This window comes from Paramisgurnus dabryanus, chromosome 19 (genome assembly GCF_030506205.2).
Source record: "Paramisgurnus dabryanus chromosome 19, PD_genome_1.1, whole genome shotgun sequence".
NCBI lineage: Eukaryota > Metazoa > Chordata > Actinopteri > Cypriniformes > Cobitidae > Paramisgurnus > Paramisgurnus dabryanus.
Window position 1 is genome coordinate 13,818,403 of NC_133355.1, and position 26,746 is coordinate 13,845,148.

The 26,746-nt window shown below is 37.3% G+C and overlaps 1 protein-coding gene across 3 annotated transcripts in view; it reads left to right on the forward strand.

The window, feature by feature from the left end:
* angpt1 (angiopoietin 1) overlaps positions 1-26,746 on the forward strand; it is a 187,342-nt gene that overhangs the window by 107,647 nt on the left and 52,949 nt on the right. Inside the window, exon 1 of one of the 3 annotated variants that reach the window (XM_065290406.2) lies at positions 18,189-19,464. The exons of 1 other annotated variant lie outside the window; for it this stretch is intronic. In XM_065290406.2, the coding sequence (XP_065146478.1) occupies positions 19,099-19,464 (366 nt within the window). In that variant the 5' untranslated portion in view covers positions 18,189-19,098. Of the gene's footprint in view, positions 1-18,188; positions 19,465-26,746 lie in introns of those variants that run through there. One more of the 3 variants, XM_065290401.2, reaches the window with a different exon arrangement.

Below are 26,746 nucleotides of genomic sequence, written 5' to 3' on the forward strand. Positions count from 1 at the left end.
TCTGCACAAAGGAGCATGTAAACAAGAGGCGCCCAACAACCCATTTCAGCCATCTCTAATTTAACCCCTGAAAAATCCTGCAATGCATCGGGCTTTAAGGGGACATATTATGAGACTTCTTTAAGATGTCAAGTAAATCGTTAGTATCCCCAGAATACGTTGGTGAAATTTTAACTAATTTTCCAGCTCCCCTAGAGTTAAACATTTGATTTTTACCATTTTGGAATCCATTCAGCCGATCTCCATGTCTGGCGCTAGCACTTTTAGCATAGCTTAGCATTGAATCTGATTAGACCATTAGCATTGAGCTAAAAATAACTATTTATGTTTACTAAGACCGACGGAAAATAAAAAGTTGCAACTTCGCAACTTAATTTTCCGTCGGTCTTAGTACAAATCAAAATGGGAGCTGGAAAACGAGAATATTTTCAAAAAAGTGGAGTGTCCCTTTAAAATATCCCAGAGATAATTTATTTTAACATCTTAAAATTGCCCCTTTGTTGGTGTAAGCAAAAATGAGCTGTTTGTGGGTGTGTTCCTTTAAATGCAAATGAGCTGATGAAATGCAAACACTGATTGTTATAATGATGGTTTGTTGAAATTGAAACCTTTATTCTCTCTCTCTCTCTCTCTCTCTCTCTCTCTCTCTCTCTCTCTCTCTGCACTAAATGGCAGGGCCGTGGTTGGATGATGCAGATTAAAGGGCGGTTTTATTATAATAAGATTCCCTTCTGACATCACAAGGGGAGCCAAATTTCAATTACCTGCTTTTTTTCACATGCTTGCAGAGAATTGTTTACTAAAACATTTTCAATGTTGATAGAAGCACTGAGGACCCAATTATTGCACTTAAACATAGAAAAGTCAGATTTTCACATTATGTCCCCTTTAATATTTGATGTGCACACTTTTGCATCTATCTACCTACCTATCTCTCTAAAGTTTGCAGACAGGTTCTGTCTCAAGTTATAAATGTGTCTATACTGTAGGTCAGGAAATGCCTGTGAGCTTGTAATTGCATGTCAAACCTACTGTCATAAATTAAAAAGGTCATGTGGTTGTAGCTCCGCTCACAAACACATACACATCTGCTCTTACTCTTTTTTTGACACATGCATATACGTATAGTACGATATAAGGACTATTTTATTTTTTATGTATTGCCATACATTTTGTCACAGATTATTGAAAAATTTCAGCATGTTTTTCTGTATCCCATCTGCTTTAATGACAGCATACTCAGGCTGGCATAGACTCTGCAAGTGTGTGTAAATGTTATAAATATAATCTTGTGTACTTTAATGGAAGCAGGACAATTGAATATCACATATTTGCTCACACGTGATTAGTAAAAATGTTAGTATCTTTGACATTTTAAATCCCAGATTTTCCATCTGAGACAAATAGCCCTATTAAATTACACGAGTCAACATTTAAAGTGAATCAAAACCTTTTATAAAGGTTGTCTTAAAACTTAAACCCAATACATATTCTTGTCTTAGCACAATTTTTATGAACTTTTTTGATCCACTTCAAATGCCATCTAGTATATTTCCCACTTCTAAATGAGTTGTGATTGCCAAAATAAGCACTAGGGGGAGTTTGTTTGTAAATGACCTGTACATAACCTTGTTATGAATGTAGGAACTTCCTGTGGCTTTGGTTTTTGTTTTATGCTTATCTTATATTTTACATTTATGTTTTTATCTAAAGTGATCATAGCATTCAATTTACAATGCATTCTATCCATACTTCTTATCAATGTGTTTGTGTCCTGAGTCAAACCCATGACCTCTGCACTGCTAACACTACGAAGCTAAGTCACTTTGGATAAAAGCGTCTGACAAATGCATAAATGTAAATCTCTGCTGTTGATGACAGTGTACCAACCTGGAATCCTCTCACGGTGTTCTGGAATGATACTCCTTCAACTATACACAGCAAGTCAGAGAATCAAGACCAATTTTAGCCATTGCTGACAGTATGTTCTCTTTAAATTTATGGCTATTTATTGCTCCAATTCTCAAGAGAGCACTTTATTACTGTAATCACAAGCCCTTCACTGCACATGCCAGAAAAGCTGTGATTCATCTCGCATTCTGATGTCTTTTTGCTTGGCCGTGGCTGTTGAAGATCGGCTTGCACATGCTAGCTGATTCAGCTGACAGCTTCTATCGGTGTTCAGAGAGTTTAGTATGCGATGGGTCGGTCAGGTGTGGACATCTGTGTCCTCTAACCTTTGGTGAGTGCTAATGAGGGGCACAGTTGTGCGACTGCTCGAATTGGCAGTGACAAACCATACAGGCCTGTCTCAGGGAACTTATCTCTGTGGGCCAAACTAATGTTAAGAGTTGATCTGGCAATGGGAGATGAACATATGAAGGTGCTTAAAGTCCATGTAATATTAAATGTGTTCTCAGTTTGACACCATAGAAAAATGTGATATGAACTACCCTGTCAAATTTAAATGATTTAAAAAAAAGGAAAATAGATAAAATAAATTCTCAAAATCTTGGAAAAACAGGCAGGTTTCTCTGCTCTCAAACGCTGGTGGCGTGTTCACTGTCAGCGCTGAAACCACATCCACTTGTGGGAAAGCATCCGGTCTGTTTTAAATACCACAACAACCCGCATGCTTGCGATTGTGTCAGGTGTTGGTTGCTGCTGTGCGTCATCGAGCCACCATTGTAGGTCGGCCCAAATAATCCTGAACACAGAAATGTGGAAAAGCTGTTTAAGTTGCAGGCGCCTTTTTGAATGATTTTTTATGGGTATTGAACATTATGCGCGCTGTTTATGTTTATATCTGCCTTGTGTTTTTTGCCACCCTTTTTGAAGGAGCGAAAAAGTGCCAATGTCATCTGTGTCTTTTCATTGTTCAATCAAATGACATCGTCCGAATCCTATAACAAAAACAACATATTTTATGGAAAAAAAAATTTTTTTACTTTCACACATATTTACAGTAACGAAAGACGGTTGTTTTTGGTGATCATTGGTAAATGTAGAGACAATAATAAGGAATATAAATGTGTCCAAGACCAATTTTCTCATCCCCCGCAACAATTTTCAATCATTCTTTAAGCCCTCAAGGAACTAACATTTTCAAATAAAAATAGTTGGAAGGGACATAATTGACTGTGACACTCAAGATGGCTGCCAGGTAAGCAGTTCTTATTTTTTCTCTCCAGATAAAAGTAGAAAATTTGTTTGTTAGTACCTAGACAACTTTTTAGTTCTCATTACCGAAACATGAGTTTGTAATTGCATATATTTAATGTAATATGCTGTGGACGGTAATGATAATTTTTGATAATGATAATCTAAAAAATGTAAATAATTTTAAAGGGAAATATTTTTAAGTCCTCTAAAAAAGAATGCTTATAGTAAATTCAGACCTTAATCTTATATGTGCAAAAAAATTGGTAGGGCTTTTTAAAAATTCTGATGCTGGACACCTTCTAAATTTCGTGAGAATCACCCATCACTGTTTTATGCGAAATGTGTGCATCTTTTTTTCATAAAATTTTGTATATATATATTTCTTATGTATGTATAACATAGTATAGTATAACATGCACTGAAGCTTTTTATTTTTTAGATTTTTTAATTCTAAATATTTCCATGTCAAAGAACCCAAATCCAGTCATGGACACATTGCGGTAATAATAAATTTCTCCTTAAATGTGGAAAAAACTACAAAATTGGTTTGTATGATGTCATTTGAAATCATGTGCAAAATAGTACATGACGAAATATTTGTAACTGTATGCTTCTTATTTTGATACTCTTACTTTGCATTTACTTTTTTTATCAAAATGTTTCATGACACCTCATAAGTCTACTTTCGCGAGAATCACCCTGATTCTATGCGCAAAGTACTTTCACCTCTGTGACATTTTGAGGAACAATAAGATGAGATGCAGTTACCTGATGAATTTAAAGCAATGGCTTGATTTCTCTACATTAGGTGAATATGCTCAGCGGGGCTCTTGCTGAGACTCAGGCACCTCATTAGTGAAAGCCAAATTAAGTGAGTTCAAGGTTGCTGGTTAACTTCATCACAGTTTTGTGCTGGTCCTTCATGTGACTTTTTTACTGCATTCAACAGACCCATAAAGCCATCGCTGCTCTCTGCTCACTGACAACGCAGGCAAATATTTGCAAGACGTGTCAAGGCAAGCAGAGCGTGCATGTGGTCAGGGGCCTTCAATATGACTTACTGGCCCCTTCAGACTGTAGACTCCGAAACGAGAGTGTCTTCCCTGACATATTTCAGATTCCAGCACGACTATATAGCTTCGTGGACATCAAAGATGTCTCTGAGTTTTTGAAACTGACAGTGACCTTAGCAATAAACAGAAAGATGGTAGTCATGACCTGGCATCCTTTAAACGTACATTGTTATTTTGAGAGAGTTTCCCTGTGCACCAGAGACATCATTTTGAGTTCTGTGCTTTTACCATAAACAGACTGTTTGACTTTAATCTTCAGCTGATATGCCGCAAAACTATTTTTTCAGCCAGTTAAAAATGCTTTAATTATTAGATTTTACAAGAAATGTAAAAAAAACCTTGTCCGTATAGAGTGAAGTGAATGATGGACGATGAGCTTGACTTCGAAACATATGTTAAAATGTTATTTTTAAGTGTTGGACTTTGCAAATATGTTCTACAATATAACATTAGTGCTTTGGGGAATATTGAGAAAGGAATATCTGGGTTGTGTTAGTAACGGAAAACTGCTAACATTGCTTTTGGCCAACTTAGAGAAATCCTTGTACATTTATCAGTCCTTCAATTGCTTGCTTGTTACCTGGTTCTTGGCATTTGGCCTGTTTGAGACAAAATATCTCACTTCGTCTCACTAGCCATCATCCGGGTCCATAATGTTTCTATCAATCTTGGTTTTGTTTGCTGTAAGAGATCGATGTTTTTAAATTTTAAACTGATGGTCTTGTTCTGAAAAGTTTGAAATAAATTCTTTGTTGTATTTCCTCTTACATGATTTGATGTATTTTATGTTTTGAAAGAATGCCAGATGGATGATGTTAAGATTTCTGTGTTTTTTTATTGCAGTCTTTGACCCTTGAGTCAGAAGTGAATATCCAAATGCCTATAATGCTGAAGTGTCATTTTAAATTTATTTGTATGTTATTAATTAATAATAATAATAATAATAATAATAAATAATAATAATACTAATGTTAGATCTATTAAACCAGTTTTTGCTTTTGTGACACCCAGTATAAAGTTTAAAACAGATTAAAAACCCTTTAATCCATTTAATCACTGCATGCAAAAATAGAAAATATATTTAAAATATACTTTTTTAAACTATGCAAAAAGGAAACAAATAATTAAATAATGTAATTTGAAAAGCATATATGTTATTCATGTCTAGATATTATCATAGTAATAAAGAATTTATATAGTATTTTTTCCATTAGGCATTTCTCAAAAAAGTTCTGTTCTCACATACCAGGTGAGAAGCGCAGTGCTGCATCACGTGTAGGACAACTCGCAGGTATCGTGCACCTGACATGCACATTCAATAGCGCGAGCTAGTCAGACAGAGTCTACTTCCAGATGTAAAATATGCATTGGCAGCCTATAGTTAACAATTTTGGACAAATATGATGTTATTTAATGTTAAACTATTTAATTAGAATATAATGTGTTCGATTTTCAGATTTGTGACGCAACATGGCACAATGCTTTTTGCCCGGTGAGCAACCCTCTAAACTAGATAGAATTGATTAGTTTTCTTTTGACACAATAAAGCAATCATGTAAATAAATAAAACTTCTCTGTGTTTCTCCAGCTGGTTTTGAGAGGCATTCATTTTAGTGATTGTTTTAGATAAGTAACATAGTAACACATCTGGTAAAACTAGGAAATGTTCTTGCTAACAAGCTCCTAGTTCGGTAAACTGTCAGAAAAGTAAAATCAACAAATACAACCCAGTTTGATTGCCTGACCCAAGGTCACGGGGTTATGCACCATGTGTTTAGGCGTTTGTGATCAACCCATTCCCCTTAAAAATTAGTTTTTATTTATTTTTCATGTTAATAGATTTTGAATGTCATTTAACCTTGAGACAACATTCTTGCTTATTTAAAGCCTTGTAAAAACGACAATGTTTGTGGATAGTGCATAACAGCATTTATAAAGTATCGTGGTTTAAGAAATTTTATGCAGTAGGTTCACCCAGCTTGCAATGGACCCATTACTGTAATGTAATTTTCTCATCTAAAAACTTGCTGGAACATAAAAATCTGGTCCATTAAACAATGGGTCCAGCTCTGGTTTTTAACAGCAATATTTTTTCATACTGCACTATGCGTGACACCTGATATGACTTTTAATGTCATAAAACAAATGCTTTTCCACCAAGCAAAGATGTGTTGATGTGTCATACAATGCATGTTTTGCATTGAGATTAATGGTTTTAAGTCTCCAAGGTGTCCAAGGGCTTTACGATAAAGTGTCATAGTTAAAACATCCAAACACTGGTGCAATGGTTCTTTTTATGATCGGCATTACATTTAGAGAGAGAGAGAGAGAGAGAGAGAGAGAGAGAGAGAGAGAGAGAGGAGGGGGTATCTGCCTCCTGTCTTGGTGCAGAGGTACTCTGAATTCACTTGAGCTCTATTTCATAATCATTAATCTCTATCAAGTTTGCAAAGGTCTATAAATGTCTATAGCAATGAGACAGACGGCTCGCGGGATAAAGCAGCTCTCAACACACTGTACACTGAAGAATTTATTTATTTTCCCATTGATGTTTGTCAAAGAATGTGTTACGGGGATTTCACCCTTTGACCGGAAACAAAGCATGTTTTCCTGGCTCCAAGTTCTCTCTGGAAATACACTGAAGTGCAGTGAAATGCTGTATAATTCAGAGCATAATGCATGGGAGTACTTTCATAAAAAAATGTGTCTTTTTGATTAACAGCTTTTGTGTTGGGTTGTGTTGAAAAGGTCCATTTGGCTTTGTCCCATTTCTGTCTATGGATTCCGGAATATAAGGAGCAAACCTCAGCACTGTAGGTAGAACTAATGGGTGGCCTTGGTTTTCATTATTTGCTCTTTCTAGAACCTGGAATTACAGTGCTGGGATACAAATAAACAACATGGTTCAAAAACAAGAAAATTACAACAACCCAGCATACTTAACTGTAGGTTTATTTATTACCCAAATAAATTGGTTTATTTACCCAACCATGTGTTAAAGTGTGTTAAAGACTCATTTTCCAGCTCTCCTGGAATTAAACATTTGAATTTTATATTTTTGGAATTCATTCAGACGATCTCTGGGTCTGGCTGTATCACTTTTAGCATAACTTTTAGCATTTAGCATTAGCATAGCATAGCTAATCCATTGAATCTGATTAGGCCATTAGCATTGTGCTAAAATAACCAAAGAGTTTGGATATTTGTCCCATTTAAAACTTGACTCTTCTGTAGTTACATCGTGTACTAAAACCGACGGAAAATTGAAAGTTGCGATTTTCTAGGCAGATATGGCCAGGAACTATATCTCATTCTGGCGTAATAATCAAGGACTTTGCACAGCACCCGAATATAGTCCCTTTAGTAACTTTTAATAGCAGGGGACTATTTTCAGGCAGTGTGTAATATCACTACGCCTGCTGCAGCCATGTTACAGCAGCAAAGTCCTTGATTATAATCTATATAATAATTTTTCGTCGGTTTTAGTACACGATGTAACTACAGAAGTCAAGTTTTAAATAGGAAAAATATCCAAACTCTTTGGTCATTTTTGAGAGCGATGCTAATGGTCTAATCAGATTCAATGGATTATGCTAAGCTATGCTAAAAGCGATACCACCAGACCCAGAGATTGGCTAAATGGATACCAAAACGGTAAAAATCAAATGTTTAACTCTAGGGTAGCTGGAAAATGTGCATGTTTTTCCAAAAAAGTGGAGTTTTCCCTTAAAACAAGAGTTTAGTGGACTCCTGTAAATTATACAGTAAATTGCAATTGGCAAAAACATACAAATGAAGCAAATTCTTCTAAACGCAAAGGTTGGTCTACCCATTCTCTGAATGAGGTCAGTATAGGTGGAGTAAGAATGGAAACATAAGCAAAACTATTGAATCATCTTTATTTTATAAAGGAATTCACAACAGAGCTTATAGGGTCAAAGACACGTCAAAATACGAAGGGGCCACATCGAGAGATTTTGGGTGACTGTCAATTGATTCGCTTGTGCTTGACATTCAATTTTCAAAAACATATGGCAAAGATCCAGACTTCATCTGGAAAAGGATTAAAAAGTTAATGATAATAAATAATAATTGTCAAATGACACAGAAATACTCAGAAATGCTTATACTGAGTGTCACAACAGACACATACTTATCCTGGGTGTCCTTGCACAACAATTATAGTTGTTTTTTAAAAAAGGTATCTTTCAAAGAAAGAAAGCTGGAATTTGTCAAAGACGGGATCTCTCCTCCTTATTATAATCAGATGCAAGATCCATTTGGGACCTTATACTCGTGTATGCCCCTCATGCAGTTACCGGTGGGTTGTCCTGTTCAGCTAACATAGGGCACCTGCCACATTTTAGTGGCTAGTGGATGATAACTTTAACCCACACTTGATAATGTGCAGTACAACTCCTAAAATATTTGCAAATTTTAATACATTTTACTAGAACATCCCATAATAATGCTCATGTAGTGGTTTTAGGGATCAGCTGTACAAAGGCTACCCACAGCTCTAAAGTCCATTATGTGCTGACCTGGGCATCTTGTTATGTTCCCACAGAGCCTTGCTTTCAACTAGGTAACATATATCAAGAGTGTACTGTAGTGAAGCATGTGAATACGAGCATCACAAATATTTCATCATGCCAATGTTTGTGTCTGTGGAACATAAAAGGCCGTGTAATGTTCATGCTGTACTCCAGATGGGGCGCAGTTGCTGTGGTCAGTGCCTCTCTTTAAAAGTAAATATTTACATTTAAAGCGTATGAAGATGTAATACAAGCTTAAGGATTTAGGAGGCCGTATATCTCTATCAGTTGTCAAGCTTTGACAGTCCAGGTGTTTACAGTAGGTTCGAAATGATCCTTGCTTAATGATTTTTGGAGTAGGTGAGATCCTTTAAAAAGTTTGTTCTGACCTTTACCTTGAATGTGTTTATTGACTTTCCACTATTTTTCAGTAGGCACCTTCGTAATTTGTTTGGGTGAACACAAAGCCACTGTGCGGTGCATAATTGCCACAATTTACAACAATCAAATTCGACGGAAAGACTTGAAAAATTGTGTGCGTATAGAATGACCTGCATTGTATACACAGCACATGCACACACACACCGTATGACAAGTTGAGACTGAAGATTTGTGCTTTCCACCATTTGGCATAAAAAGAAAGATAAAGTGAACAGTGACTTTCTTTACAGAGCTCTCTCTCTCTCTCTCTGCTATCAATGAGCAGAACCTGACGTGCTATATGAGTTGTACATTTTTTGGCTGACTGAATTGCTAGCTGTACCATTAAAGGATTACGACGGTGACAGAATTGACAAAACCCTGTGCTATCTCTGTGAGGTCTGCAATGCTTAATGATGCACTTACGAGACTGAAACAGTCTTCTGTGAGAGCTTTATCAGAGTCTTTCCTTCAATCCTTCATAGGAGAGTGTAGAAGGACCTTTACGTTTATGTTCTTGGCAGTATGAGGGGGTCTTGCCGTTAGTTGTCCCAATGCGTTATCCAAGGCCTGAGAAAACTCACTGCGTGTCCTCATAGGAAAGCAGATGTTTAAAGTAACTGCAGTCAGCACATTATCATGCCAGGATGATGTCTGCTGATCATAGACTAAGGAGATGACCTATGACCCTTAAGGGCTAGAATTTAATGAACTGAATTTTAAAGTCCAATACTGCCACAAATGAGACTGTATGTGTGAAAACCCAGCTAATGTCAGTTTTTGCGATTTAATGTTTTGGACATAAAATCATCCAAAATAATGAAATGATTTTATAGATTTTCTATTATGCATCAAATTGAGGAGGTGGAGTAATTTAATGAGATTCTCCTTAAATCGCAACTTGAAACTTTAAAAAAAAAACATGCTAATTTTTCAGCTCCCCTAGAGTTAAACATTTGATTTTTACATTTTTTGGAATCGATTCAGCTGATCTCCAGGTCTGGCGGTACCACTTTTAGCATAGCATAATCCATTGAATCTGATTAGACCATTAGCATTGCGCTAAAAATAACCAAAAAGTTTCAATATTATTCCTATTTAAAACTTGACTCTTCTGTAGTTACATCGTGTACTAAGACTGACAGAAAATGAAAAGTTGCGATTTTCTAGGCAGATATGGCTAGGAACTATACTCTCATTCTGGCGTAATAATCAAGGACTTTGCTGCTGTAACATGGCTGCAGGAGGTGCAATGATATTACGCATCAGCCGAAAATATTCCCCTTAATAACTTTCAATAGCAGGGGACTATTTTCAGGCACTGCGTAATATCATTGTGATCTGATAATCAAAATAATGTACATTGTATATATATATATGTAGTAGTTTGCAGGACTTTGAAGGATCAGACTATTTCATCATGATGTCATGAGCCTCCCCTGTATAAGATAACAACCACACAGAAAATTCACCTTAACAAATGGCATCATGTTTGGGAAAGTAGCCAAATTGAATGCAAGCATGGCCAATAGGAATTATGTGGTTAAGAAGATAGCTGGGATTCCTAAGATGTGTGATCTAAGCTGATGCCACACAGGATAACCACATTTATTTAACGCATTTGGAGGCAAACCTTTGTCATCTAGTGATCTAAGGCCTCTTCAGTGCTTTCCTAGTTAATCTCACGAAAGATCATATTACTGCGGTGGTGGTGGTGATGTGGACAACTGACAGACCTCCATCCCCAACACAACATATCACACTTGGGGATCTGAGCGCTCTGATTAGTGGGTTATTCATGTAATCTGAGAAATCCGATGCATGGAGTTACAAACCACAGATGGTACAGCAGATGACCGTTTGCAGTCTCTTCTTTACATTGTAACAATTTGTTGATAGTGCAGGGTGTTGAACTGCAAAGAGAGATGGTGAGGTGAACGTATTTACCAGGTCACATTTCAGTTTACCACATGCCTGATTTATAATAGAAAGTATTTTGTGCAAGAAAATAATTCGTACTGGCCGTTGGTTAGTGAAGTTGTGGCTAAGTGCTTATGTGAAAATTCAGGTTTGAAACTTTAATTTCCACATCATTTGACACCAACGAGGACATATTTATGAATAAAGACATTGATTTTGATTAATAAAACACTTAAAACCCAACTTACTATCCCTTTAAAAAAAAAAAAGTAAAATTTTTTAATTTAAATTTCATTAAGACTGCCTAAGGGGCAGTTCACATTTTGCATCTAAAACCATGACCGTGCTGCTTTCCTCCTTCTGTTAAAGTATGCTCAACTTGCTGCGGTGCCAACATACCTGGATAAAAGAGCGTCACGTGTGTGTCGCTCTCTATTTGAGCACACTTGTCACCCCAACTACAAAATAACATATTTGCGTGCGCAAAAGATGCAGAAAGGTATATTTGTAAACATTTTCATAGATCAGAATGTTAAGGTCACAACAAACATAAATTTATTCAAGTATGCTAACTTGTACTACAGTGAGTCCACTGGTTCTGTTGAGGAACGGGAAATGTGTGTTGACCTAAGGGTGGGGGTCAGATGAGGTATGGATCTGGATTCTTTGTAAACACTCTTATGAGGAGCAGATCCTCCCGTGGCCTGCAGAGATAAGAGAACCAACAGCAGCAAGCACTTGTTGATCAGAGAGATCAGAAGCACAAACAGAGCTGAGAACTTAAACATTCTGGCTTTGAATGGGCAATTAGATCTGAGATCATACATCAGCTAGCACCTGGGATGAAGTCTACACACGCAGGGAAGGAGTCATGTCTTCTGTAAGAGTTTGTTTTGGATGAAAATCAAGTTCCATTGCTGCAGAAGATCAGGATGCTAACCTTTTATTTTTGGCCAGTAAATCTGTCGATTGCAAATGAAAAGCACAGCTAGAATTTCACAATGCTTAGAGTTTCATCTAATAAAAGTAGAAATATAAATGTTTTATATACTAGACATTCCTGTATAGTGCATGGGTAGAGCATTGCATTAGCAGCGCAAAAGGTTATGGGTTGAACGAAGCTAACACATGTAATGATAAAAAATGTATACATTGTAAAGCCACTTGGGATAAACGTGTCTGCCAAAATGCATGGAGATCAGAAGCAGAACATGAAAGAAAACATTATTTAGTTCCCATATATAATAAAATCTAATAGGAGTTTTATCTATAAGAATTTCTATTCACTTTCGTTTTAGATGTACAGGTACATTACTGGTCAAAAGTTTAGGATCACTTGACTGAAATGCCCATGAAAGATGTAGATTTGAATGTTTGAAATTACTTTTATTAACAAAAATATACTTGTGCCAAACACATTCGTTTTTTTTCATTTAAAAACATTTTTTTATTTTAATAACGTTTTTTTTATAAATGGCTGACTAAAGCCCAAAGTATAGTTAGTTTTTTATGTGTACACCAACGTACTGGCATGATCAAACGCACAAACACGGCCTTTGGAAAGCATAGTTTATTAGGTTGTTTTCACATATACATTGTTTAGGTCGGCCCAAATGACGTGTCGCTCCGAGTACGGTTCGTTTGGGTCAGTGTGAACACAACAGCCGCACTCGGGTGCGCACTAAACGGCCGCTCCGAGACCGCTCTAAACAGGTGGTCTCGGAGCGGCTGTCGCCGAACCCACCTGTGGTGTGAACACTGGTGGACCTCGGGCCGAACCAAATACAGGAAGTTCTCCACATGTTTGAGCCCCTGGGCTTCCGTCGTGAGGTGAGCCGGGTGTTATATTGTGGGTTAACAACAAACAAGCCAATCCTGGTCCGTGGCAGAGATTCGCAGTCTCCTTTACGTTTGAGCTGATGATTTTATAAATGCATAGCTGTCCTCCACAGACAAATAGTGACATTACGGGCTTTTTAGCAAACTGCTCCGTGAGAAAAACTTTAATAGAACAGCTATGCAATTTCGCGTTAAAGCCAAGAAACTTCGCAAAGACGTGCATTGTTTATTTCCACATCTTGATAGCTGCGCTCTTCCTGTCAGGCTGGTTGTCGTGGAAACGTGGGGGTGGTCATGAGACGGTAAGAGCTGTCAGAGACCAATGACAGCGCTGACCGTTGTCACATGGTGTACGGTGCGGCATTTCGAGTACAGCAAAAAAAATATATATGTGAACACGGACCGCACTAACTAAAAAATGATACAATGTATTTTGGTGCGCTCCGAGGCCGCACCACGGTGCGCACCAACATATGTGAAAACAGCCTTAGACGAATATCAGTCATGTGACCTTATACGTCATTCCAGTTGCCAGCCGCCATCTTGAGTACCTACCGAGTACCAGTAGGCTACTGACAAGCATTGGCTAGCTTGCTACGATTTACAGATTTCTTATCTTTTACTGTTTATGATTCTTACGGATACGGGAAATAGCTATGAAAGACAACATTTCGCATCTCTACTGTCATGAAAAGAAAGGTTACTTTAAAAAAATATCATGGTTAGGGTGTGATGCCTACTCGATCCCTGATACGTTCTTCCAGCCGCTCTCCGCTGCTACCGAACTACCACTATTTTTACAACACTAAGAAGGCACAAAACAACATGAAATTTTGCTTGAAGTATAACCTACATACTACATTATCCTATACGTGCTATGCGATAATGTGGACCACAGTACGCGCCCACTCTTTTGATTACCACAATTTCATCATGCGAACTGTATGCGGACCCACGTGTACGTGTAAGAAATTAACTATACTTCGGCCTTTATACTGAACATAGAAGATAAAGCAGCCAAATTGTGAACTCTTTCAATATTTTTTAACATTCATTTCATGGTAAACCCTCAAAAAGCTGGTTGATAAAATACCATGAGTAAAATTTTGCAAATTCCAGGCAAAAGGCTAAAATGATGTGATAAAAAAAAATGTAGTTTTGATTTATAATAGATTTTATATTTGTTATGGTCACTTCATAATTCTTAGTTTATTTATGCAAGCCAAGATTTTGGAGCTAAATCCATTAGTGCAAAAATGTAGTGTCAAATTAATGCAGTTAATAATAATGCTGCAGTTGGTGTTGCCCGCACTTTTAATCTGGGAACATCGAGACTTTAAACGTAGATGGGTGATTCATTCTCATGAAATCCAGATTAAGAAGGTGTCCAGCATCAGAATTTTAAAAAAGCCCTTGAAGACAATTTTTTGCACACATAAGAATAAGGTCTGAACTTAGTACAACCATTATTTTTAGAGGATTTTAAAAATATTACCTATAGAATTATTTACATTTTTTAGATTATTATTCAAAAACGATCATTACCGCAACATAATATTACATTAAATATATGCATTTACAAATGTTTTAATGAGAACTAAGAAGTTGTCTAGGTACTATGACAAACAAAATTTCAACTTTTATCTGGAGAGAAAAAATAAGAACTGCTTACCTTGTAGCCATCTTGAATGTCACAGTCAATTATGTCCCTTCCAACAATTTTTTTTTATTTGATTGAAAATTGTTGCGGAGGATGAGAAAATTGGTCTTGGACACATTTATATTCCTTATATTCCTTATTATTGTCTTTACATTTACCAATGATCACCAAATACCACATGTCAAATCCAGTCATGGACACGTTGCGATAATGAAAGTTTCCCCCTTAAATGCGGAAAAAACTACAAAATTGGTTTGTATGATGTCATTTGAAATCAAGTGCAAAATAACACATGAAGAAATGTTTGTAACTGTATGCTTCTTATTTTGATAGCATTTACTTTTTTATCAAAATGTTTCATGACACCTCATAAGTCTAATTTCGCAAGAATCACCCAGACGTGTCATTTAGCATTTGACTGACAGCACAAGAGAGCACGTTCCATAAAACTGACGTGAACTTAACTATCAGTTTTGCTTTGACATAACTAGACCTCAGTACGCGGTGCTGCATTTGCCCCGAGAGAACCGGTATGGGAGGAGTTTTAGCATAATAACCACTAATGTCATTCATCCAGCAAACTTCGGTTCATGACATCATCCCTGTCGGCATGTGCCACACTGGGCTGTTTAAAGAATCAATCAAACCATCTGTCCAACAGAATTAGACTATGGTGCAGACTAAACATGTCAGGCTAAACACTCAACCTATGATGAGCATCTTTCTTTTTTTTTGCTCCTCTGTTATGTTTTTTGAAACGATCATCCACTTTTGGACACTCATGCGCCTGTGAAGGTTGCAAATAAAGCATTCCTCATGCTTCGGCATTCAATATTCGTCACGTCCATTGAAAGGCCGCTTTGAATTGGATGCGTTGAGCTCGTCAGACCTGATATATGCTATCAAATAAGATGTTGAAAGGGTTTAGTGGGACACATTTGAATGAGGCAGCACTGGGCCCCCTTGGGGACCCAGTGAACTGAGAGGCTTTGGTTATAGATGGGATGAACTGGTCCATTGAAAGTGAAAGAATGCGATTCTATGACATATTAGCGCTTGGTAATTATCCATTGAAATGTGCTGGCATTCGTTCAACTCTGTCATTGACAAAAAAGCTCCTGTGAGTAAATGTTTAGCCAAACCCCAGCCGTGGCGGACTCATCAGGACAATGAAGAGCGCATCACTCGTTCCAATTGTTATTTTTGGCGTTTTTGAAGCAGCTTCCATGCTGAACAATTTTTAATAATTACATGAACATGTCAGCACACTTTTACGGCACAGTCATTTCAAATCATTATGCAAATTTTTTCTTAAAAATGACCTTTACCATAGCAAATATTTTTGGTATGTAAAACTGGCTTATAAAGAATATGATTAAATTTTTTGTCAGAAATATGACAAGCTCCGTCTGTGCTCTATAATAAAAACGTTGGAACCCCGAGCAGTTGAAAGCAACGGAATGCATAAATTTGTTTTCTCGCTGAGCGTCCCGTGTTTACATTCCAGAAACGACTTTGGTGCGTAGATTACACAAATCAATTATGACGGTGTAAATATCCACAGCTTGTGCTTTTCCATGAAAACCTGAGGAAATGCCAAAATCACATACCGTTCATCATGTTGGACTTTGAAGTACTGATCAACAGTACTACATTGTAAACATGATACAGAGTCTCTCAATGGGAGCCTAAAGTTTTAGTTCTTGTTATCAAATTCACTTTGTTTGGCCATTTAATTTGTTATCGTTGCAGTCTGAAATCGGTGGATTTGTATTACTTATATGGTCGTAAGACGGGCGTCTATAGTTTCGACAGGGTTTGGCGTCAAGCATAGCAAGTTTTCAGAGAAATGTTTACTCATGCTTTTAAAGTTAAGAGTAGCTCATGGTTATTCTGGGCTTGTTATCTTGGAGCGCCTACATCTGAGCTAGAAGCCGCAAGGAGGAGGGTGTTTGTATGGATTACGGCATTGTGTTGCTGTCTCATAGTTGGTGTAACTAAAAAGAGTTCAGTCTATCTGCCAGCCAGGTTGCCATAGTAAGGGGTGGGAAAAAAACGCACGGGGGGTTTAATTGGAACTTGACCTTTGGCATCCTGTCTCCAAGCACAGTATCATGCCAATTGCTGGGTTGCGGTATGAGACCAACTCTTTGTTTTTACCTTACAATAGTTGAAAGTTATAGAGCTCTGGGTTGGAAGAACTGGTCCAAGATCAGTGTAAATGAGATGCCGTTTTCTCTGATGATGTAGCTCCTCCATCAGGCCAGTGTGGGATTGTTTTTGTGAAATGCAGTGAATTGGGTTCTGTTTTGGATGGGAACTGAGTTTCACAATGTCACATTCCATTCCTGGGGCAGTTTCAGACAACTTTTTTGGAGAGGGTGAAAATTAAGTCAAGGAAATTAACTGTTTGCAGTGTTGGTGTCTATTTATTTATTAGACATAGAGATAGTTTAGACTGATGTGATTTCACAGCATAGTTCTATCCATATTGAAAAATCTGTAAGGATTTACTTTCTTCATGTTGTTCTAAACTTATTTTAATATTTTCGTCAGTGGAAAACAAAATACGTTTATGAAAAGTTCCTTACAATGAAAGTGGATGGTGACCATGGGCTGTAAATAGGACATTAAACACACCATTAGTTCATAGGACCCATGCATTATAATGAACCAAATTCTGGATCTATATGACTTTTGGTTAGGAGCAGACCCAATGATATATGATATGATATATAATGTGATATATGATTCATGATTTGTGATTTTTGATTAATGATTTATGATAAATGAAATATAAGGGTGATATATGATATTATATGTGTTACTGTGCGTTCACACCATCCATGGTAGAGGTGGCAAAAACACGCTATTCGCATGTAGTTGTACTCTTGAACATTTTGAGTGTACTCGCTTCATCCGCGCATGAAATTCTAGTCATTTGAGATATTCACGCGAGAATTTGTGGTGTAGGAGGGGCTTCTGCGACTCTGCTCGCTCCCTGTAATCACGTCATTACTAGAGCAAGCTCCTGACTGGTTAACGCAGCGCTGATATCTGCCAAAGTTCTGATATTTCAGCTCGCACATTCCGTGCCATCCGCACCACGCAATTTGTGCATGCCGCAGGATGCCTATTCGCATCTTTGTATTGACTTAACATGTAAATCACTCTTTCGCGTCTGGTGTGAATGCCACATTACAAACTATTAGGGATGTCCCGATCTCCACTAATAATACGTGGCCGATCACATTTCTGAATCGGACAGCCGATCTTATTACAGCTATTTCATGTACTACGGCTTTTGACCAGTAAGTCATTATCGATCTAAAATCACTGTTAGTTTGAGTCGTTTATAACATGCATTTGAAAAAGCAACACTCGTCAAACATAATTATTAAACATATTCTTTATTATCATGAAAATACCTGAAATGGTTTGAAGAACAGCAATATAAATATATCCTTAAGACATTTCCTGGAGCTGCGTGTCATCATAGCTGCGTGTGTGTTGTTCTTCGCCTACAGCGCATTTTGAATTTCTGCACTAGAGCGCCCACTGGCTTTTGGATGTAGTGGCATTTCACCGTAATTCATTGAGAAACATAGCAAGCATTATCGGCCGATCGATCGGAGCATCCCTACAAACTATACCTTTAATGCAAACACATGCAAACTGACAAACTGAATAATGGATTTACAGTGAACAATAAACAATAAATAAAAGTTCCTACAGTTTCTGTGTACAGGAGGCAGGGCTACTATACAAATGCAGGGTCAGAAAGTTTGTAAAATGATCCTAAGGCACTGAGAACATCCTCTGTGCTGGGGTCCCACTATGCTCTCTCTCTCTCTCTCTCTCTCTCTCTCTCTCTCTCTCTCTCTCTCTCTCTCTCTCTCACAGACACACACACTTACTCGCCCACACATTCCTCTCAGTCACTGTGAGGGGCAGGCTCAGATCAAGCTAGACCCCCAGAGCAAAGTCATCGAGTCACTTGGTCACATACACACCACAAAGAGAGAGAGAGAGAGAGAGAGAGAGAGAAAGAGAGAGAGAGGGAGAGAAAGAGAGAGAGAGAGAACGTCAGGGGAGGTCTGACAACATGCTTTAATCCACATCTTCATGGACCCTGTTGTGTGCTCTTCATAACTGCACAGCTGTATTTTACATGCATGTGGTCCCAGCGCGACCCGCATGTGAAGTTTCTCAAGGCTTCAGTTTTTTCTCAGAAGACCATCTAGTTATTAAATTCTTTACAGGACAGGAAGTATTTGTGACTGACAACATCAATGATGAGCTCCAGGCTTTCTCTTCCACAAGAGTCCGGTATGGACGTAATAACCTCAAGCCCCAGGGCAATCAGATATCTCTGCACATACTGATTCCACCTGATTTTGGAATAAAGGAGCAGACAGCACCAAAGACGCCCCCCAAACGAACTTGAACCACAGCTTTGATATTGGCAACCTTACCCCCAGCTCCTGCCATGCGGTGGGGTTGGATTTTCTGCTGCTGCGCTTCTCTGGCAACATTGCTGGTGCTGGCAGACTGCTCAGGGGGTGAGCAGAAAAGAGGAACTGAAGAAGGAACCCGGAGCTCCTCGGTCAAAGCGGGCAGCAACAGCAGCGGTCGGAAATATCATCGGATCCAACACGGACAGTGTAGTTATACTTTTATTCTCCCGGAGAATGACGGAAGCGCCGGGACTTCTTGTCGAGAATCTAGAACGGGTGCTCAGTACAATGCCAACGCACTTCAACGGGACGCCCCTCCACCTGAAGCAGAATTTCCCAGCCAGAAGATCCAGCAGCTGGAACATGTCATGGAGAACTACACACAGTGGTTGCAAAAGGTAATTTAAAGTTGTGCAACTAATAATAACACAATTATCAGCTTGTAGTTTTGTAAGACGAGAGCAGCGGAGGGACAGCTGTTTCGTTAGAGAGAATAAACGGGAAAGTCTGATCCGAAGTTTAAAGCTTGGCACGAGAAAACTGTTTATGCTGGATGTCTTGTGTTGTACTTTTCCTGTTTAACTGTGTTACTGTTTAAGCAGCAGTAACATTTCTCAGATGCTTTTGAATGTATTTCTTGGATAATATTCAAACAATTACATTTAAAAGCGTTTGCTTTACGGTCATTGCTCAGCATATTCTGTTGAATTGAAAAAAAATACAGACCTGTCATATTTAAAGCATTTCCTTGACTACTTAAGCTGTCACAAACCCAGTATACATCAGACCTCTCTGTTGAGCTTGTGCGTGCTTTTGTAACACGCGCCGCACCACGTAACTGCCTGGCAGGGGTGTCTCACTCGAGTGCATAGCTGATTTCGCAGATGTTCAGGTGGACTCCACACGTTGTGGTGATGACGGTTTGTCAGTCACCCAGATGGTAGTTGGGTGCACTGTGTCTTTAATGACAGGAAGTAAGACAGACCAACTGGAGTGCTTGGAGGAAGAGCAGATGAGATCTTTCCTCCGATTATGGGCTAAACTTTAACTGTCCTGGCAGATAACGCACCACTGCTTTCTAAAAACGTACCTGTTGGGGCTTTACTAGGAATTTGATATATTTTTGAGTAGCGAATAAACAGAGATAATGGTGAAAAAAATAAGTACCAGCAGGAACTTTTTAACACAAATAACTTAGAGACAGAAGTATTGCTTACTTAAAAAATAATAATAATCGACTTATATGCATTGGGGTCCAAAAGTCAGAGATTAGCTTTAAAATCTATGTTATGTAAACCCAGCTAAAGATTTTTGACCAAAAATCATTGACAACATAAAAGACACAATTTTTGGGAGACAACATACTTTGTAGGAATTTTGTGAATTAAAATGCACAAACCAGAAGCAATAATATCCAACATATAGAAAAGCTCCCTAAAAAACAAATGATATTTAGTTTAGTTTGAAGTTTTATTTTACGGATTTATGGATATGACATTTCTCCATTACCGATGCTACAAATCTGAAATTTTCACTTACTTAACTATGTAAAATAATAAGTATAGTGCATAAAAAAACCTTTAGTCTCTTTAATAGAGACTTTGCATGGGTATTTAAATCACCAAATATTTACATCTGATATCCGTATGGTTAAAAACTTGGGTAAAAACTTCAAATTTTTTGTTTAGGTTGACATTTGCATGGAATTGTACTGATTCAGCATTTTTAGCTTAATTTGAATTTAGCATTTTTTTTCTTTGTGGCAAAAGTCAAGCAAGGAGTATGTACTGTAAGATCAATAAATGCTTGAGTACATGCCCTGTCATTAATTCATGTAACTAGAGGACATTTCAAATAATAAGACATTTGGGTTTTTAAATTTAACTTTTTAAAATTTGAAATAAAAAGTACAAGGCTTAACCACTTCTCTTTAGTGTTCGAAAAACTTTTTCTTAACCAACACTATATTTTCATAAACATTAAATATTTAAAAATATATAAAATGTTTTAAAATATGTTTAGATATATTTGTGATATACCTAATATCATTCTTTTATACAGGCTTCATAGAAAGTATTACCAGAAAGTTATTACTACAGTAATGACTACATATTTTCATTTTTTTTATTATAATTAGTTTCTCAATAATCTGTAATTATATTTTTGTGGTTTGTACATTGCTGGTTAATGATAATTGCTTCTCAAACAAAAAACCCCTACAGAAACAACCTAAGGGGATTTGGCAAGAAAGACTAACCTAACAACGTACCCTTGCCAAACTAGACAAACAAACCATACCATCTTAAACACACTCGTATTTATCAATAGTGTGATCTTGGTGGCTAGTCTGAGATTAATCACAGCAACCCATCAGTTTATTTTTATAAAACACGACCTGCACGAACGCCTCCAATTTATGATGGATTGCATGCAGGTTTTAGAATTAATTGTCCTTAACATTTCTATTAACCATTAGCACAGATTTCTCAAACGTTTGGGAAAAGGGCTGTATAATTGTTTTAATTCTTAGCTCCACAATATAATGTTGCAAGCTTTTTGGTTAAATAAAAGATGATGTTACGTAACAATCTAATGGGGGGGGTCCTTGTCCTTTAAAAAAAGTGATGTTTTAAAGCAAAAGTCGTGACTGCAACGTGAGCAGCATGCTAATTTATCTAAAGTTTCTTGCAAACATTCAAATCCCACATGCCATTCTTAGCATTTCCATCTTTTTTAGTTTGCAAAGCAGTCTCATTGAATTACTTTGATGGGTATGAAACATCTACAGATTAGTATTTGTGGACACCGGTGTGATCTTTTTCTTAAAGGGAAAACAAAATCGTTTTGGCTCCGTTTTGGACAAGAGAGCAGACTATAATAATATTATGGTGCAATGGTCAAAAACAAAGAGCCAAAGAAAGAACAAGAAAAATCATTATTGAACATTTACCAGGACGTGCATGCTATCAAAAGACAGACTGCATTTTAGTCTGTCAGCGTTCGTAAGAAATGTTGTTTGGCAGTGTGTGCTGTCTGAATTCTACTCCAATGAGTAACTGGCTTATCATAAAATATACTGAATATAAACACATCTGCTAGCATTAGTTATGACACTGTTCCTCCTCACTGGTACAATGAATAAAACCTTGTTTTTCATTTTTATTAGCTAATGGGACAAAATATACCTGCACTGTTTTCATTTGAATATATGATATTAATAGACCATGACAGTGAAAGGTTTTCTCGTTCGGTAGCTCTCCTTTAGGTATCAAGTCACATTGTTTTTGATTTGAAATAAAACAGGACCAATAGCACACGAAAAGCTTGCTGTAGTGCAATACCCGGTGCTAATTCAGTCTAATTGTGCTCGAGGAACATGAGGATGCAGTTAACATATTTCATCAGACAGAAGATTAAGTGTCCTAGGCTCGGACTATCTGTCTTAATCAAGTGAGCCGTGACTGTGGAGTAATTCTTAATACCTCTCAAGCTGTAAGTTGATGAAAGACTGCAGATAGTGACCGGTGTGTTGCTGGAGGTGCGGAGGGGTCTGTGTGGGGTCGAGTCTGACCAGGCAAGGCGTTCGCTGTGGAATTCTGCTGTGCCGGGGGACGAGCAGACCCCGATAACATTCTTGTCCAGTCAAAGGTGGCTTCTGTTTGTCCAGGGATTATCCCAGGGGCAGGCATGGTCCATAAGAGGGAGACTGTTGTGGATTGACTGTGGTCTTTTATCATTCATTACAGGAAACTGTCCACTTATGGATGTGGATGGCTAACCATCTCTAATCTTAAAGAGTCTTTTTTAAAAGCCACTATCTGCTGTATAGAGGAAAGGTTTAGACAAAAATAAAAAATTTGTTACTCAACGCCAGGCTTTAAATCTGCTTTGCTTTTTTCTGTGGATAACAAAAGTTGAGTTTGCTAATAAAATCATGCACAACATTTCCTTACAGTATAATAAAGAAAAATAAATGCTCTTTTATTTATAATTTATGCATTTTGGCAGATGCTTTTATTAGGGGTGTGACGAGACACTCAATTCACGAAACGAGACGAGACGAGACACGAGATTGGGTTCACGAGAACGGGACGAGACAATATTTTTACACTTTTTAAAAAATCCTCAATGATTAAATAAATGAATAAGAAACTAAAATCATGTTATTTTGAAAAGTTTTAACTAATCAAGGACTGTCCCTAACAATTATTTTGCTAACTGATAATAAAGTAATTTGTTATTTTTGGGTAATAAAAATAGACCCAAGTGAGCAGTAGCCTTTAAAATTACATAATAACGAAGATGCAATAATAATTGGTTCAAAAAAAGTATTAAAACCAAGTTACATTAAACAATATTAACATACACATTACATTTGTGGCCTATAAATAAAAAGCATTATGTATGTATTATAACAAATGCCTGCAGGGGGCGATAGTGGTCTCGTCTCGCAGACACTATCTTCACTTTCACTTTCACTTTAGACGGAGAGAAATGCTTATTTTTAGCCAAACAATGTTTAAATCCATTTTTTTTTATATTTAATATTTGTCAATTTCTTTACACTAGAAATGATACAGCCACTGTCATTTTTGAGCAACACCATGCGGACATTAAATCATGTAAACTCTGTGTATTTTTTTAAAGTTTAATTAGTAAACTTTATAATTGTTAATATTCTCTAATAAGACAGTCTTTATGAAGAAAATGCAGTTTAAAAATGCGATCTCCGAAGAATGCAGTCTTTTATTTGAGAAACAGCCAGCATTTCACCTCCACAAGAAATCTCACAAGAAACATTTAATCTCGCGAGACACATTTAATCTCGCGAGATCTTGTCGCACGAGATCTCGTCACACCCCTAGCTTTTATCCAAAGTGACTTATAGTGCATTACTTTTTTGGATAAATTTACTTAATAAATAATTGAGCTCAGATGCAAAACCCTCTAAGTGCGTCTGACATGTTTTTTTTGCAAAAATAGCATTTTTTATTAGACAAAAAAAAAACGTGTGATGTTGTGTATCCAATTCTTCTTTTGTAGAGGATTTTTCTGAAAAATCATTGTGTTGTTTAATGGATTCTGCCAACAAAGCTGTATTTCTAAATGTCTTGAGGCTGGGATTAAGCAGATTTGAAGTAAAAGTATTTGTTGAATGTATACAACATGCCGAAAGCATTCGTTTAATATCATTAATTGGATAGCGTTTAGCTACTTTTGCATCTAAGCTCCTTAATTGCATGACATTAGTTATGCGAAAATAAGACCTTTTGAAACAGAAGCATAAACTTTCTTTTAGAGACTATAAAAGTTGTAATTTCTAATTTTGTCTAAAGCCTAAGGAATTCACTGTCATCAGCGGGGCTTGGCCTGAAGTCCATTTTGTGTTGATCTCAAGCTTCTGCCCGTGACATTTGGGAGTTCTCAAGGGAATAGGAGTGATAGATCTTCACACTCGATGTGTTCAAAGAAAATCATCTCCAGTCTCGGGTTTCCGAGGATGGTGCCTCATGCCAAATGACGCTTTAGATGTGAAAGCATACGTTCGAACCCTGGCCCTGTGAAATTCCCATTGTTCCACTTCAACCACGCCATGCTAGCAATGACTTGAATAAAACCAAGAGGTTAATCTCGGTGCTCAAAGAATAAATCCCCTGGCTTTCCTCCACTGAGGGTATTCATGAAGACTGGACCGTTGCATGGCCACACAGCATGTCTAAGAAGTCAAAGTGGGACTGAGCTATTTTAGGGGTGACTTCCTTTCTATCAGAGTTTGTTTTTGCTGATAAAAGCAGCCAAAACCAACAAGCTAGACGAAGCAAAGTGAATATGCTTGGCGGATTGAAAAGCTCTTCTTTCCTGTTTCATGGCTTTTACATGCACCAGAATAGAGCTGCATTTATCTCGGCACCAGTAAGAGGTGTCACTGCTTCAGATTCAATGTGAATGCAAAACAGAGCAGCCTGCTTAGCATCATGGGGCGAATTAAAATGAAAGACAATACTCAACTGTCACCATCTTTCAGGACGAATATGAAAACTGCAGCAAAACGAGCGGCCGTGTAGTTGATTTTGATATACCATGCTACCCGTTTTGAAAGTCATTTTCCAGAAATTGCATGTCATCTGGGTCATTAGGTAAACTCTGGCATGTCTGTTTGATATAGGGCAGAGAAAACTTATGAAATCTATACCCTGCTCACAGTACCCAAATGAATAAGTCACTTAATGTCCTCCTAATTGTGTAAATAAACGTAACCACACTAAAGGCAGCATAATGTATTTATGAGCTCAGATTTCCATCCATGACTTTAATGAATCTTCCGCCAATGTGGACTTTGTTTAGGATTAATGTGACTTTAATTGGGTTTTTATTTTTCTTAAGTGTTTTGGGCTTTTCACTTTTCTCGCTTTTTCGAAACGTTTGCCTAGGGACAAAATCTGATGGGTCCCGAACAAAAATGAGATTATTCTTTTATATATTTTGGCATTACTCGTTGCCCTGGAGTATTTTATCATTAATCTCAGTGTGACTGTTGGCGTTAAAAATATCCCTTTCATTTTATATTATGCTACAGCAAAGCAAGGAGTTTCACAAATAGCTAAACAATTATCAGGATTGCTGGGATTAATAAAAACAAACATAAGTGTTTTGGACAGGAAACAGACAGGAACATTATTTTCAAACATAAGCTTTTACTACTCTCATTGTATGTGACAGGTAAAAGTTATTGGGGTCCATTTTCGTTTGGCTTGTTACAGAGTACATTTAGGGGTGGTTTCCCGGACAGGGATTAGTTTAAGCCAGGACTAGGCCTTAGTTTAATTAGAAATATAACTAGTTTTAACAAACATGCCTAACTAAAAACATTACTTGTGTGCATTTTGAGGCAAAACAAAGGGCATTGATGTATTTTAAGATATCAGTGCAAGTTGTTTGGACAGCACTTTAATCCAGTCTAATCCCTGTCCGGAAAACCGCCCCTTAAAGTAATGTATTAATCTGCTCTGTATGCAAGTGTGGAATGCAATTGGAAAATGTTTTAAATAAATGATACAGTTAAAAACTATTATTATTATTATTATACCTACTATAGTACTACCACAACTACTATATCATATTTTGAAATAATAATCATAAAAATCATACCAAATATATTATTGTGTTATTAATATAAGAGAATATTATTATATTAAATAATTGTCATAGTCAATTTATGTCTCATGTCAAAAAATGGTGCTAAATATGTTGTACCCGATTCTTTTTAGTACCACCTCGGTTGGGGTTCTAAGTGACCAAAGCTGATACCAAAACGTGACGTGAAAACACTGTAGATCACTGATTGGTCTGAGAGAATCGTCAATACCAGTGTCATTGCTATAATGTAAAAAATTAGCTTTACCTTCATTCTAGCTTGCGCTGTCTTGAGCAAACATGTTGTCATCTGTGCTCTGCTATAAGTTCCCAAACTCCCTTTTAGCGATGAAAACATCCACAGGTTGAGAATCAGGAACACCATACCAGTTTTTTTTCAGACTTGCAGTTTGTGGCGGCATATTCGCCATGCACACACATGCTTAAATGCAACCTAAATGAGGCTGAGCGGTGCGCGCCGACTGACGCCCCAGTTTTTTTTGTACAGAAGCTGTAATGTGAGACAGAGGTAGTGATAAATGTGAT